This window comes from Lepidochelys kempii, chromosome 3, assembly GCF_965140285.1.
Source record: "Lepidochelys kempii isolate rLepKem1 chromosome 3, rLepKem1.hap1, whole genome shotgun sequence".
NCBI lineage: Eukaryota > Metazoa > Chordata > Testudines > Cheloniidae > Lepidochelys > Lepidochelys kempii.
In genome coordinates, this window is record NC_136382.1 from 98,220,596 (window position 1) to 98,232,797 (window position 12,202).

The window sequence follows — 12,202 nt, forward strand, 5'->3', positions numbered from 1 at the left end:
GGGAGACATTTATGGTGGGGTGGGAGGTTGAGGCAAATCGCCCAGCTGCCAATTTTGAACAGCCAGACACCAGGGCGATTAGAAGAGCAAAGGTAGGTGCGCTGCGCATCAGAGAGGCTTTGAAAACCAGTTTCATGACTGGCAGGGCTACGGTTTGACAGATGTGTGTGTTTCTCCTTGATGCAAACCTGGCCCCTTTGTTGATTTTAATTCTCTGTAAGCCAACCACCCTCCCCCCTTTGATCACAACTGGCAAAGGAAATAAAGTCACTATGGTTTTGAAACTATGCGTTCTTTCTTTATTAATTAAAAAAAAAAGGGAGATAACTGATAAGGTAGCCCAGGTCGGGGAGGAGGGAAGGACAAGGGCACATTTCTTATTGTAGCCACACTACAAATCAAAACTGTTTGAATGCCAGCCTTCTGTTGCTTGGGCCATCCTCTGGAGTAGAGTGGCTGGGTGCCCGGAACCTCCCCCCCGCGTGTTCTTGGGCGTCTGGGAGAGGAGGGCAGGTGGTTGTACAGTGGATGCAGTGGCGGTCTGTGCTCTTGTTGGCTTTCCTGCAGCTCCACCAGACGCCTGAGCATGTCCGTTTGATTCCCCCATTAACCTCAGCATTGCATCCTGCCTCTTCTCATCGCACTCACTTAATGCTTTCCTGGACTCTGCCACTGAATGCTTCCCTGCATTCAACTGTGCCCTATCAGTGCAAGAGGACTGCATGAGCTCGGAAAACATGTCATTGCGAGTGCATTTTTTTCGCCTTCTAATCTGTGATAACCTCAGAGACGGAGATGATAGGGGGAGCATAGAAACATTTGCACCTGCAGGGGGATAAAAAGGGAGAGTAAAATTTAAGATGATACATTTCTGAGAACAAAAGGGAGACTCTTTCATAGTGAATCAAGCAATTCACAGCAGACAGCACATGTGCTTTAGGTACAAGGTCGCATTTTGCCTTTTATATTGAGCGCCTGCCGGTATGGTGACACATCACACACAGCTGGGCAACAGAATTCAGTTTCCAGGCAGCCATGGTAAACCAAAGGGTACGTGGGTTTGGCTTCTAACGCCTTCATAACATGTGGGGATGTTTTCAAACTGTAGGATCCTCCTTTCCCATAGCAAGCAATGCTGGTTAGGTTGCCATTTAAAAAGAGGGGCTGCGGTTTTTGGGTGGATGTGCAGCACACCTCTCCCTATACCTCTCCGCGTGGCTATTTGGGATGATCCCTTCACCGCTCCCCGTGCCACGTGGCTATGGGATGATCCCTTTTAGCCAAGCGCAAATAGCCCAGCATGAACGGGGTCCTTTCACTGTTCCCTTACAAAAATTCCCCTATTTCAACCAGGTGACCATGAATGATATCACTCTCCTGAGGCTAACACAGAAAGATAAAGACCGAATGTTGCTTGAATGCGACCAAAACCCAGGAACATTTGCTGCCATGCTTTGTACTGCAATGATTCCAGACTACTTGCTACTTGCTTGGCGTGGTAAAGTGTCCTACTGTGGAGATGAAATAAGGCAGCCCTCCCCAGAACCCTTCTGCAAAGGCTTTCAGAGTACCTCCACGAGAGCTTCATGGAGATGTTCCTGGAGGACTCCCGCTCCATCCCCAGACACATTAACAGACTTTTCCAGTAGCTGTACTTGCCGCGAATGCATCCGAAGTCTTCAGGGAAAAATCAAACATTAAACACAATTGCTTTTAAACCCTGTACTGTAGTTACAAATGTGCACTCACCAGAGGTGCCTTCTCCGCCTTCAGGGTCTGGGATCCTGCCTTGGGAGGGTGTTGGCTCCAGGGTGATGAAAAGGTCCTGGCTGCCGGAGAGAACGGATTCACCGCTTGCCTGCTGCGCATTCTCCTCCTCCTCCTCTTCCTCATACACAAAATCCTCCTCCATGTTGCGTGAGACTCCCCCTTTTCAGGTGTCCATGGACAGTGGTGGAATAGTGGTAGGGTTCCCCCCCCCCCGAGAATGCCATGCAGCTGATCATAGAAGCGGCATGTATGGGGCTCTGACCCAGAGCAACCGTTTGCCTCCTTTGTCTTTTGGTAGGCTTGCCTGAGCTTCTTGACTTTCACGCAGCACTGCTGTGTGTCCCTGTTGTAGCCTCTGTCCATCATGCCCTGTGCGATTTTGGCATATATATTAGCATTTCTTCTTTTTGATCGGAGTGCTGCCTGCAGAGATTCTTCTCCCCATACAGCAGTCAGATCCAGTGTCTCCTGTTCGCTACATGCTGGAGCTTGTTTGCGATTCTGGGGGGACTGCATGGTCACCTGTGCTGCTGAGCTCGCTACGCTGACCAAACAGGAAATTAAATTCAGAAGTTCCCGGGGCTTTTCCTGTGTACCTGATGTACCTAGTGCATCAGGGTTGAAAGTGCTGTCCAGAGAGATCACATTGGAGCACTCTGGGATAGCTCCCGGAGGCCAATAACGTTGATTTGCATCCGCACTACCCCAAATTCAACCCAGCAAGGTCGATTTTAGCGCTACTCTCCTCACCGGGGAGGAGTACAGAAATTGATCTTAAGAGCCTTTTAGGTCGACGGAACGAGGTTGCTTACGTAGCCGCATTAGTTATAAAATCGACCTAACGGGACTAAATTCGACCTAACCCTGTAGCGTAGACCAGGGCTGAGTCACTTCTAGTGGTAATTGTCAGGAACAATTTTGGATGGATTTCCTTTGCAGTTAAACACAAGTTAGGTGTGTCTGATCCAGGGCAATAAAGACAGATACTGTAGCATTGCCTAAATTCTAACTAGAGCTTCCTTGACAGCTCAGGTTCCTTACAGTGAGCTCATATACCATCTAGTGATCCAGCAAGGAACTGCAACTTGTAATGTTTGTGACACATGAAAATAAGAACAAACTAATTTTGATAATTTAGTGCCAATTCTTACTAAAATAAAGTGTAACCTCTGCTTTAATTTTAATATTGGATGTGTCCTCTGTCTGGGGACTAAAGAGTCACCAACTCTTATGATTTTATCATGAGCCTTGTGATATTTGGTGATTGTTTTCAGAGTCCCAGCTCCTGGAAACATGTGATTGAATTACAATCTCAGCTATTATTCAAATAAAAAAGTAAGTTAAATCACATTATCCTTCTCAATAAAAGTTGGCATCTCATTAGTGCTTGATCCAGGTCTTTTCCACTGCTGAGGGTTACAAGTGGTTTATGGTCTGTTATCAGTGTAAATGAATCCAATCCACACAGATATTTGTAAAAGTTCTCACAAGGGAAAGGGATGTGGTAAGTGATAAGCAACACGGGTTCATAAAACAAATATGTCAGATATACAATAAAATATAGCTTTGGGGCTAGCAAAAAACAACCAAGGATTCCCCCCCGATGCAGGGGAAACCTTGAGTGGTGCGTAGCCAGCTATACATCTCTTGCTCCCCCTCACTTCCATGTAGGGAGCATGTTGAAGGTGGCGAGGTATGGCCAAGAAGGAGTGGGGCAGAGTGCACAGTACTCACCCAATCTTGGGCAGGCACAGCATCTGGCTGCCGCTAGCGTAATTTAGAATAGTCCTTAAAGCAGCCACTTTGACACCCTAGGGGCCACTTTGACACCTAGCTGACCCAGAAACAGGGGAATGGGAAGGTGGCTTAAAGCTATTGCTACCCCTCATCCCACTCCTCAACTGTACCAAGTGTAAACTCAGTGCAGCTGAGGTCTTGCGCCCTGCTGAATAAAATTTTATTGTGTTATCAACAAAGCTTTTGATATAGTATCACATAAAGTTTAAGGAGCTGAAAAAAATGCTCTATGAATAGAAATACCATAATATGGGTTACTAGTTTGCCAACAGATAACTAGCAGCCAGTGATTATTGACAGGGTAGCATTACAAAAATTGGAGGAAGAAATGGTGTCCTTCAAAGATCAACCTGGTGGACTTTTACTTTTCAGTGTACTATACTCATTAATAGTCTGGTGGTAAACTTCAGACTGATAAATTCCTGATTGATTGATTTAAATTTGAGGAAGATACTATGCTAGGAAGACTAGTAAAGATCTGAGAGAATAGATCAGAATTGCAAAACAAGCTGAGAGAGACAGATATAAATGGAGGTGATTTCATATGCAGTAGATAGATGTAAACTAATACACTAGGAAAAAAATATAATCCAAATAGATATACAATGGGAGACTTCTTTTCAGAAGTAGGAATGCAGAAAAAGACATGGAAGATATAATGAACTATGAACACAATATAAGATTATTGGCAAAGGCAGATGCTATTTTAGGATGTATAATCTCTGGTCTTGGTCCTGCAATGAGCATCATGTGGGCACAGAGCACACTGAAGGATTGGGTCTAAATGAAACAATGCTGTTTTACACATTCTCAGCCAGTTTCCAGCTGAGAAGGGACACATGGATTTTAATGCAATGTTGCAGGTAAAAGCACAGGTAAAAGCTTTTTAACTTACATTTAACTGTTTTTACATTTTTGTTCACATCTACAATGTGTAAATGGACCGCTTTTTGATCAAATAAGGTGTTCAGCTTCAATATGAGCTACAATTTATAAAATAAATGAAAACTTAACAGTTAGGTTGTTGGTGTACAGAGACCCCTGCCTTTCATGGTGACAAATACTGTCTCATTGTCTTAAGCATAAGTAAAAATATTCTCCCTGGGGGCTGAGTAAAACCATCAGGCCCTGCTTTCCAGAGGATTGCTGTCTTTACTGCAGCACAGTGCAGAGGGCAGGCTCAGGGGAGGGGACAGCTGGGGAATGAGACTGCCACACACTCACCTGCAGAGGCAGCTTCTGTTCTCTGGGAATGGGCCTGGCTCCCCATTCTGGCCTATTGGCTCTCACCACTTGCATATTTGCTGTAGTGGGCTCCTCTGAATCGGGGGTGGGGGCTGGACGTGTCAGAGCTGAATCCCCAGGCCAGCACTTTGATTGCAGAAGGTGGGGGCCCGCAAGGATTTTAAAAATTAATACTTGCCACACCAGGCTTGTATTAACTCCCAAGGTTACAGCTTTTCTCTGACCTCGGGTTGGTAAACATTGCCACCACTCAAATGCAAAACCCCCCTTGGACTCAGGAAGGTGCACTTGGGAATTCCTCCCTGTGGGGTACCCTCAAGCCCTTTCACCCCCCACTCCAGGGAAGCGCTGAGAAAGAAAACAAAGAAAATTAGCTGTTGCCACCAGCTAGTTAAATAATATATGCACAAACCTCTTAGGGCACCAAAATTCCAATCCTGTTCTTAAAAAAGTTAAACTTAATTAAAAACACAAAGGAAGAAAATACATCTGGAGCTTAGGCTTTTAAAAGAGCAATTCCAAAAATTAAGTACCAAGAATAGCTTTCTTGGAGTCCAGCAAACAACAGCACCTGGGGATTAGCACAGAGGAGATCTACAAGCCTGATCATGTCTATTTAAACATTCCCTGTCCCAATGATTCCTTTTAGGTATGGAAGATAAATGTTCATACATGGTTCAAACCTTACACAGCATTCCTGATCATTGCATTGCTGCTCCATGTCTCCTTCTCTGGAGAACAACAGACAAAGGGAAAGTTTCTTTCCCAATTTTAGAAAGTTCTAGCCTTTCCATTGGCTCTTTTGGTCAGGTGCCTACTTCCTTTTCTTTTCGTGGGGGACTTTTTAACCCTTTACAGGTAAAGCAAGCAGAGAACAGCTACCAAGAGGGATTTTACAGCTAATTGGCTGGCTGGGTGTCCATAAAAGGGAAGTAAAAGCCTTCGTATCACCCCAAGAAGACAAGGAAGAGGAGGGGAGAGAAAAGGGAAAAAGTCACCAGCCCCACAGTAGGAGCTGGGGGCATTTGGGCTGATCTGTAGGGCAGATGGACTTGGGTGTTGAGAACAGGAGAGGGACCTTGGGGGGACCAAGCAGTGGTGGAGCACTGCAGCGGGCAGGGGTGAAGAGGGAGATGGTGTGGGAATTGGGAAAGTTTTAAGAGGTGGGTTACTGGGGGATTGGGCTTGGAGGGATGGTGAGCAGTGGCAGGGGAGGATTAGGGGTTGGGGAGGTGGGCTTTGGGGAGTGGAGGGAGGGTTTTATCAGGGTGTTCAGCTTCACCTGGGGGAGAGTTTATTTCGGGAGATGGGGGTTAGAGTGGCAGGAAGGTGGGGCCTGTGGCAGGAGGAGGTTTTGTGCACTTTGGTTCATTTGGGGAGTTGGGGTGTGTTTATTTGGGGACAGAGTAGCAGGGGGTTGGATAGGTTTAAGCGGTGGTTGGGGAGCTGGGGGCATTAGTTGGGAGTTGGGTGGAGGTGTGGGGATAGGTTATTGGGGGGGGGTCTATGGCATGGGGGGGAGTTGGAGTAGGGGCTGTGGAGGGGCTAGGAACGCAGGGAGCTTGCAGCAGTGCCAGTGGCCACAGGTGGTTGTATATGGCTCCCTCCTTCCCAGCCCATTCCCCGTCTCCTCCCTCTGTCTTGGTTGCTCTCCTCCCTCCCTTGCTGGCTCCAGCTACGGCTGCAGGCACTGGGGAGGGATGGACTTGCTATTGCTGTACCAGGGATGGAGTTCACTTGCTGGGTGCTGGCCACACTCGGCATGGACTCTGTCTGCAGCACCATGCTGAGGCCTTGTGGTTTAGCCTCACCACTGGGTTCCAGGGACTCTCTCTGCTCATCGTGCTGCTGGCCAGCCAAGCAACTCAGCACCGAGCTGGCCCCAGCATTGCCAGAGATGGGTCTTTGCCTGTGGAGCTGGGCTTTGCATGCAGGCAGCGGGATGGTTCAGGCTTGAGAGGGTTGAACCCCATCTAGCCCTAGCAACCCACTGCCTAGCCTCATTGTTTCCTTGTCCTCCCCCATAAATCTATCTGTTGCCTCATCTTAGATTGTAAGGTGTTTGGAGAAGGGACCATCTGCTGTACAGACCTAGCACTATGGGTTCCTGGTCTAGATCCAAGGTGCTGCTGCACTGGAGATAATACTAATAAATAGTGCTCCAACAGGTGAAAAAAAAAAAAGGCATGACCACAACATATGAACCAACCATAAGTGACAAAACACAAAAAAGAATAGCCTCAAGAGTGTATGAAACTGCTTTTTGTGGTGTTGTATAAGACCTATTTTACATCTTATACAAAATAAACAAAATTTGCTATTAGGAAAGTTTGTTGATACACTGGAAAAATCACCTTTCCATTCTCTTTTTCCTGTCTAACTATATATGGGCCTCATAAGGGTTTCTTCAGGTATGTTAGCAACAAGAAGAAAGTCAAGGAAAGTGTGGGCCCCTTACTGAATGAGGGAGGCAACCTAGTGATAGAGGATTGGAAAAAGCTATTGTACTCAATGCTTTTTTTGCCTCTGTCTTCACGAACAAGGTCAGCTCCCAGACTACTGCACTGGTCAGCACAGCATGGGGAGGAGATGACCAGCCCTCTGTGGAGAAAGAAGTGGTTCGGGACTATTTAGAAAAGCTGGACGAGCACAAGTCCATGGGGCCGGATGCGCTGCATCCGAGAGTGCTAAAGGAGTTGGCGGATGTGATTGCAGAGCCATTGGCCATTATCTTTGAAAACTCATGGCGACTGGGGGAAGTCCCAGACGACTGGAAAAAGACTAATGTAGTGCCCATCTTTAAAAAAGGGAAGAAGGAGGATCCTGGGAACTACAGGCCAGTCAGCCTCACCTGGTCCTCAAGGAATCAATTCTGAAGCACTTAGAGGAGAGGAAAGTGATCAGGAACAGTCAGCATGGATTCACCAAGGCCAAGTCATGCCTGACTAAACTAATTGCCTTCTATGATGAGATAACTGGCTCTGTGGATGAGGGGAGCGCAGTGGATATGTTGTTCCTTGACTTTAGCAAAGCTTTTGACACTGTCTCCCACAGTATTCTTGCCAGCAAGTTAAAGAAGGATGGGCTGGATGAATGGACTATAAGGTGGATAGAAAATTGGCAAGATTGTTGGGCTCAACGGGTAGTGATCAATGGCTCCATGTCTAGTTGGCAGCCGGTATCAAGTGGAGTGCCCCAAGGGATGGTCCTTGGGCCGGTTTTGTTCAATATTTTCATAAATGATCTGGAGGATGGTGTGGATTGCACCCTCAGCAAGTTTGCAGATGACACAAAACTGGGAGGAGAGGTAGATACGCTGGAGGGTAGGGATAGGATACAGAGGGCCCTAGACAAATTAGAGGATTGGGCCAAAAGAAATCTAATGAAAAAAGAAAAGGAGGACTTGTGGCACCTTAGAGACTAACCAATTTATAAATTGGTTAGTCTCTAAGGTGCCACAAGTCCTCCTTTTCTTTTTGCGAATACAGACTAACACGGCTGTTACTCTGAAAGAAATCTAATGAGTTTCAACAAGGACAAGTGCAGAGTCCTGCACTTAGGACGGAAGAATCCCATGCACCGCTACAGACTAGGGACCGAATGGCTCGGCAGCAGTTCTGCGGAAAAGGACCTGGGGTTACAGTGGACGAGAAGCTGGATATGAGTCAACAGTGTGCCCTTGTTGCCAAGACGGCCAATGGCATTTTGGGATGTATATGTAGGGGCACTGCCAGCAGATCGAGGGACGTGATCGTTCCCCTCTATTCGACATTGGTGAGGCCTCATCTGGAGTACTGTGTCTAATTTTGGGCCCCACACTACAAGAAGGATGTGGAAAAATTGGAAAGAGTCCAACGGAGGGCAACAAAAATGATTAGGGGATTGGAACACATGACTTATGAGGAGAGGCTGAGGGAACTGGGATTGTTTAGTCTGCGGAAGAGAAGAATGAGGGGGGATTTGATAGCTGCTTTCAACTACCTGAATGGGGGTTTCAAAGAGGATGGATGTAGACTGTTCTCAGTGGTAGCTGATGACAAAACAAGGAGTAATGGTCTCAAGTTGCAGTGGAGGAGGTTTAGGTTGGATATTAGGAAAAACTTCTTCACTAGGAGGGTGGTGAAACACTGGAATGCATTACCTAGGGAGGTGGTGGAATCTCCTTCCTTAGAAGTTTTTAAGGTCAGGCTTGACAAAGCCCTGGCTGGGATGATTTAGTTGGGGATTGGTCCTGCTTGGAGCAGGGGGTTGGACTAGATGACCTCCTGAGGTCCCTTCCAACCCTGATATTCTATGATTCTCATCCCTTTAGTCTATTTCCAGGCCAATGGTCCAGCGTAGTATTTTAGGTATCTAGTTTTGGTATAGTCTGGATATAGCATATAACCACAGGAATGTTTGTTTTGTAGTGGGGGTTGAGGTATATTTTGCATCTCACAGTGAGTCTTAAGGGTAGATCTATAGTGGGCATCGATTGTCATAGCTCCATTGAAGTAAATGGAACTATGATAATTTACACCACCTGAGGATCTTTCCCTTAATTTTCAATTTCAAATTTTCAGGTTTTTTTCCTATGAAGCTGTATGCATTCACAGTAATTTTGCTTTGATTAATTAGGTCCCTTAAGGGTCCAAACCTGCTATCCTTTTTTAGGTCAAAGTCCCATCAAGATCAATGGGAATTTGGCCTCATTACCAACTACAGTATCAGGTTCTGGTTGAACAAAGGATTAAGTCTGTTGTTGCTGAACAAGCCCATTACCAGTAAAAGTATTTATTTGTTTAATTTCCAACTATTATTTGGCTCAGACTGACAGGAAGCACTTTATATAGCAATACAGGCTGCCACATTAACATCTCCTTGGATAGAATTATGTCAAATTTTGTTGAATAGTGCTAACGATATGTACGACTTTCTCAAATCTTACAAGAGTTTGGTGATTTAAAAAAATCTTTGAATTTTTGTTTCAAACTCTTTAATATCCTTCAGTTATCTTTTTTGATGAAAGAGACGATACTGATTTTCTCCCAGTGCCCCCATTTTCTGGTGTAAACTGGGTGTTATCTTCATTACAGTGTTGCCCAAAAGATTTGTGGTCTATCAAGCTCCGACTGCAGATTCTGAAGTGTAATCCAAATATTCTTAGTTACATTACTTAAGCTTTTAGTTTTGCCAAGATTTCTTAAGTGAAGGGCAAATGATTCATGACCTACTGCAGACTATATGCTGTGTGAAGTTACACTTCCTTTCACTGGTTCAACTTTTACCAGCCTTTTGTTGCAGAGAGGATGTTTGTACAATAGACTTCTCGGTCCTATTTGACAACAGGAACTAAACACAGCAGCCTACATTTTTATTGTCTCATTGGTGTTAACAGAATCAACTGAATTTTACACCCATTTAAAGAAAGCGTGGCTGACCTTTGCATGAATTTCTCCACACTCACTAAATGGCTGTCACCCTCCACTCCAAAGATGGTAGTGCTTCAATGGTACTGTATGCGTAGAGTTTGGGGGACATATGGGTTGAAAGGTTCCATGTCTACACTGGAAAAACTAATCCCCAAATTCTCATTGCTTCTAACTTTTGGTTCAGGTGATGGGGTGTTAAAGCTGGTCTACACAGTCTACAAAAGGGCATTGGTGGCTGGAAGTTTTTGGCCACAAATTTAGTTAAATCTGTTGAAAAAATAGACTGGTTAAAAAAAAAAAAGAGGTTCAAGATGCTGGAGTCTTGCATACATTGGCTCCCACCATATTCACTAGTTCAGCTAAGCTAGAGTCAGACCTGATGGGAATTATTTTGATAAGTTTCTCCAGTGCAGGCAAGGCTTTAGAGCCACAAACAGAAGTGGGCTAAAAATTCAAAGTGTGGATCTGAACCTCTCCCAAGCAGAGAGTTGTTCAGATGTGGGGACAAATCATACTAAAGACTAAGTATGGTGGCTGAGAAGTTCAGATTCAGAACAGAATTTCTCAAAATTTTAGTTGTTTGGATCCCTGGTCTGGTCTGGAATCACAATTTCAGCATAAAAAAATCAGTTGCTACCTAGGAAATCTCCCATGGGAGCTGGGGCTGCCTTATGCATGCCAAAGCTGCTGAGAATTTCACAAAGTCAATGGGAACAGAACTTATTCCCGTCTGCTGCAAAAATGGTACTTAAGCTAAAGGCAAGTTCCATTTGTAGTCATCACTGCAGGGCAGTATGGTATTACTCATGGTAGGGTGCTCCTGAGCCCATCCTGCAGAGACAAGTAGAACAAACACACACACGTGCTTGCCAGTTCGGTAGGGTTATGATTTGTACAACCTCAGAAATCATGTGCTCCACTAATCCTGACTGTGGTTTAAAAATAATGAGATTTTTTAAAAAAAAATATTACAAATGGGTACTTTTTATTTGGTTGTGGGGCCATTATAGTGCTCCCAGGTTGTGTTTTGAAGCTCTTCTCTGCAACCTTAATGGCTAGAAATTTATCTCTTTTTAATAAAAACTGAGGTTATCACATAATCTCTTCAGTCCAGGAGCTGCGGCTTTTTGAAAGCCATCAAATACTGTGAAACTCAGAATAAAATTGTGAGTACTAGGATGCACATCGGGACTCAGCCCATGTAATTTATAGCGCTGCTGATTTTCATTATGCAGCATAATTGTTAATGATTATAATATAACATATAATAAATTGGTTAGTCTCTAAGGTGCCACTAGTACTCCTTTTCTTTTTGCGAATACAGACTAACACGCTGCTACTCTGAAACACAACATTTATACTGTGGCGGCACCTACAGCATTAACAAATAGTGGTGTGTATAAAGAGGAGAGGAGCGAGTAGACGAGGTGATTTTACCCCTGTACCTAGCACTAGGGAGGCCGACACTGGACCGCAGTGTACAATTCTGGTGCCCACGCTTTTAAAAGGATGCTGAAAAACTGGAGAGGCGCAGAGAAGAGGCACCAAAACGAGTCAAGGGCTGGAGAAAATGCCTTACAGCGAGAGACCTAAAGGGCTTGGCCGATCCAAAAGACCACAGCGCACAAGGAGAAAATACCGGGTCCACGGGGGCTCGCTAATCCAGCGGCAGGAAGCGTGACAAGAACCAGGGGCGGGCCGGGAGCTCAAGCCGGACACGTGCAACATTGGGTACAAAATACCACTGAAGGCGAGTCCCCATTGAAGCGAACTACGAGCGCCTCCACCTCTTGCTGTCCGCAGACCCAGGCTGGCTGCCCAGCTGGAAGACTGGCTTTGGCCAGACCCTGGCGCTGGGGCTCCCGGCAGGGCTGGCGGGTCACAGCCTGCGCCGCGCAAGAGGTCAGACTCCCGGAGCTGAAGGTCCCCGCTGGCCCGCGGAGCCGGCGCGCGAGGGCGGCTGGGCGAGGTGCTGTGGG

General features: G+C 45.8%; 1 protein-coding gene across 1 annotated transcript; it reads right to left on the minus strand.

The window, feature by feature from the left end:
• Positions 1-298: 298 nt before the first annotated feature.
• On the minus strand, positions 299-3,754 carry LOC144930416 (uncharacterized). Its single transcript, XM_078852186.1, has 2 exons — positions 1,750-3,754; positions 299-825 (listed from the first exon to the last, which is right to left on the minus strand). Exons 1-2 carry the CDS (start codon positions 1,910-1,912, stop codon positions 392-394), a joined length of 597 nt encoding a protein of 198 aa, XP_078708312.1. The 5' UTR covers positions 1,913-3,754; the 3' UTR covers positions 299-391.
• Between the last annotated feature and the right edge of the window lie 8,448 nt (positions 3,755-12,202).

Bases quoted from the DNA above. Each gene is read 5' to 3' on its own strand.
- LOC144930416 (XM_078852186.1), bottom strand. From the start codon at position 1,912: ATGGAGGAGGATTTTGTGTATGAGGAAGAGGAGGAGGAGGAGAATGCG. The intron at 826-1,749 runs GTGAGTGCACAT...ATCCCCCTGCAG, and splicing joins AGGCGGAGAAGGCACCTCTG to GTGCAAATGTTTCTATGCTC.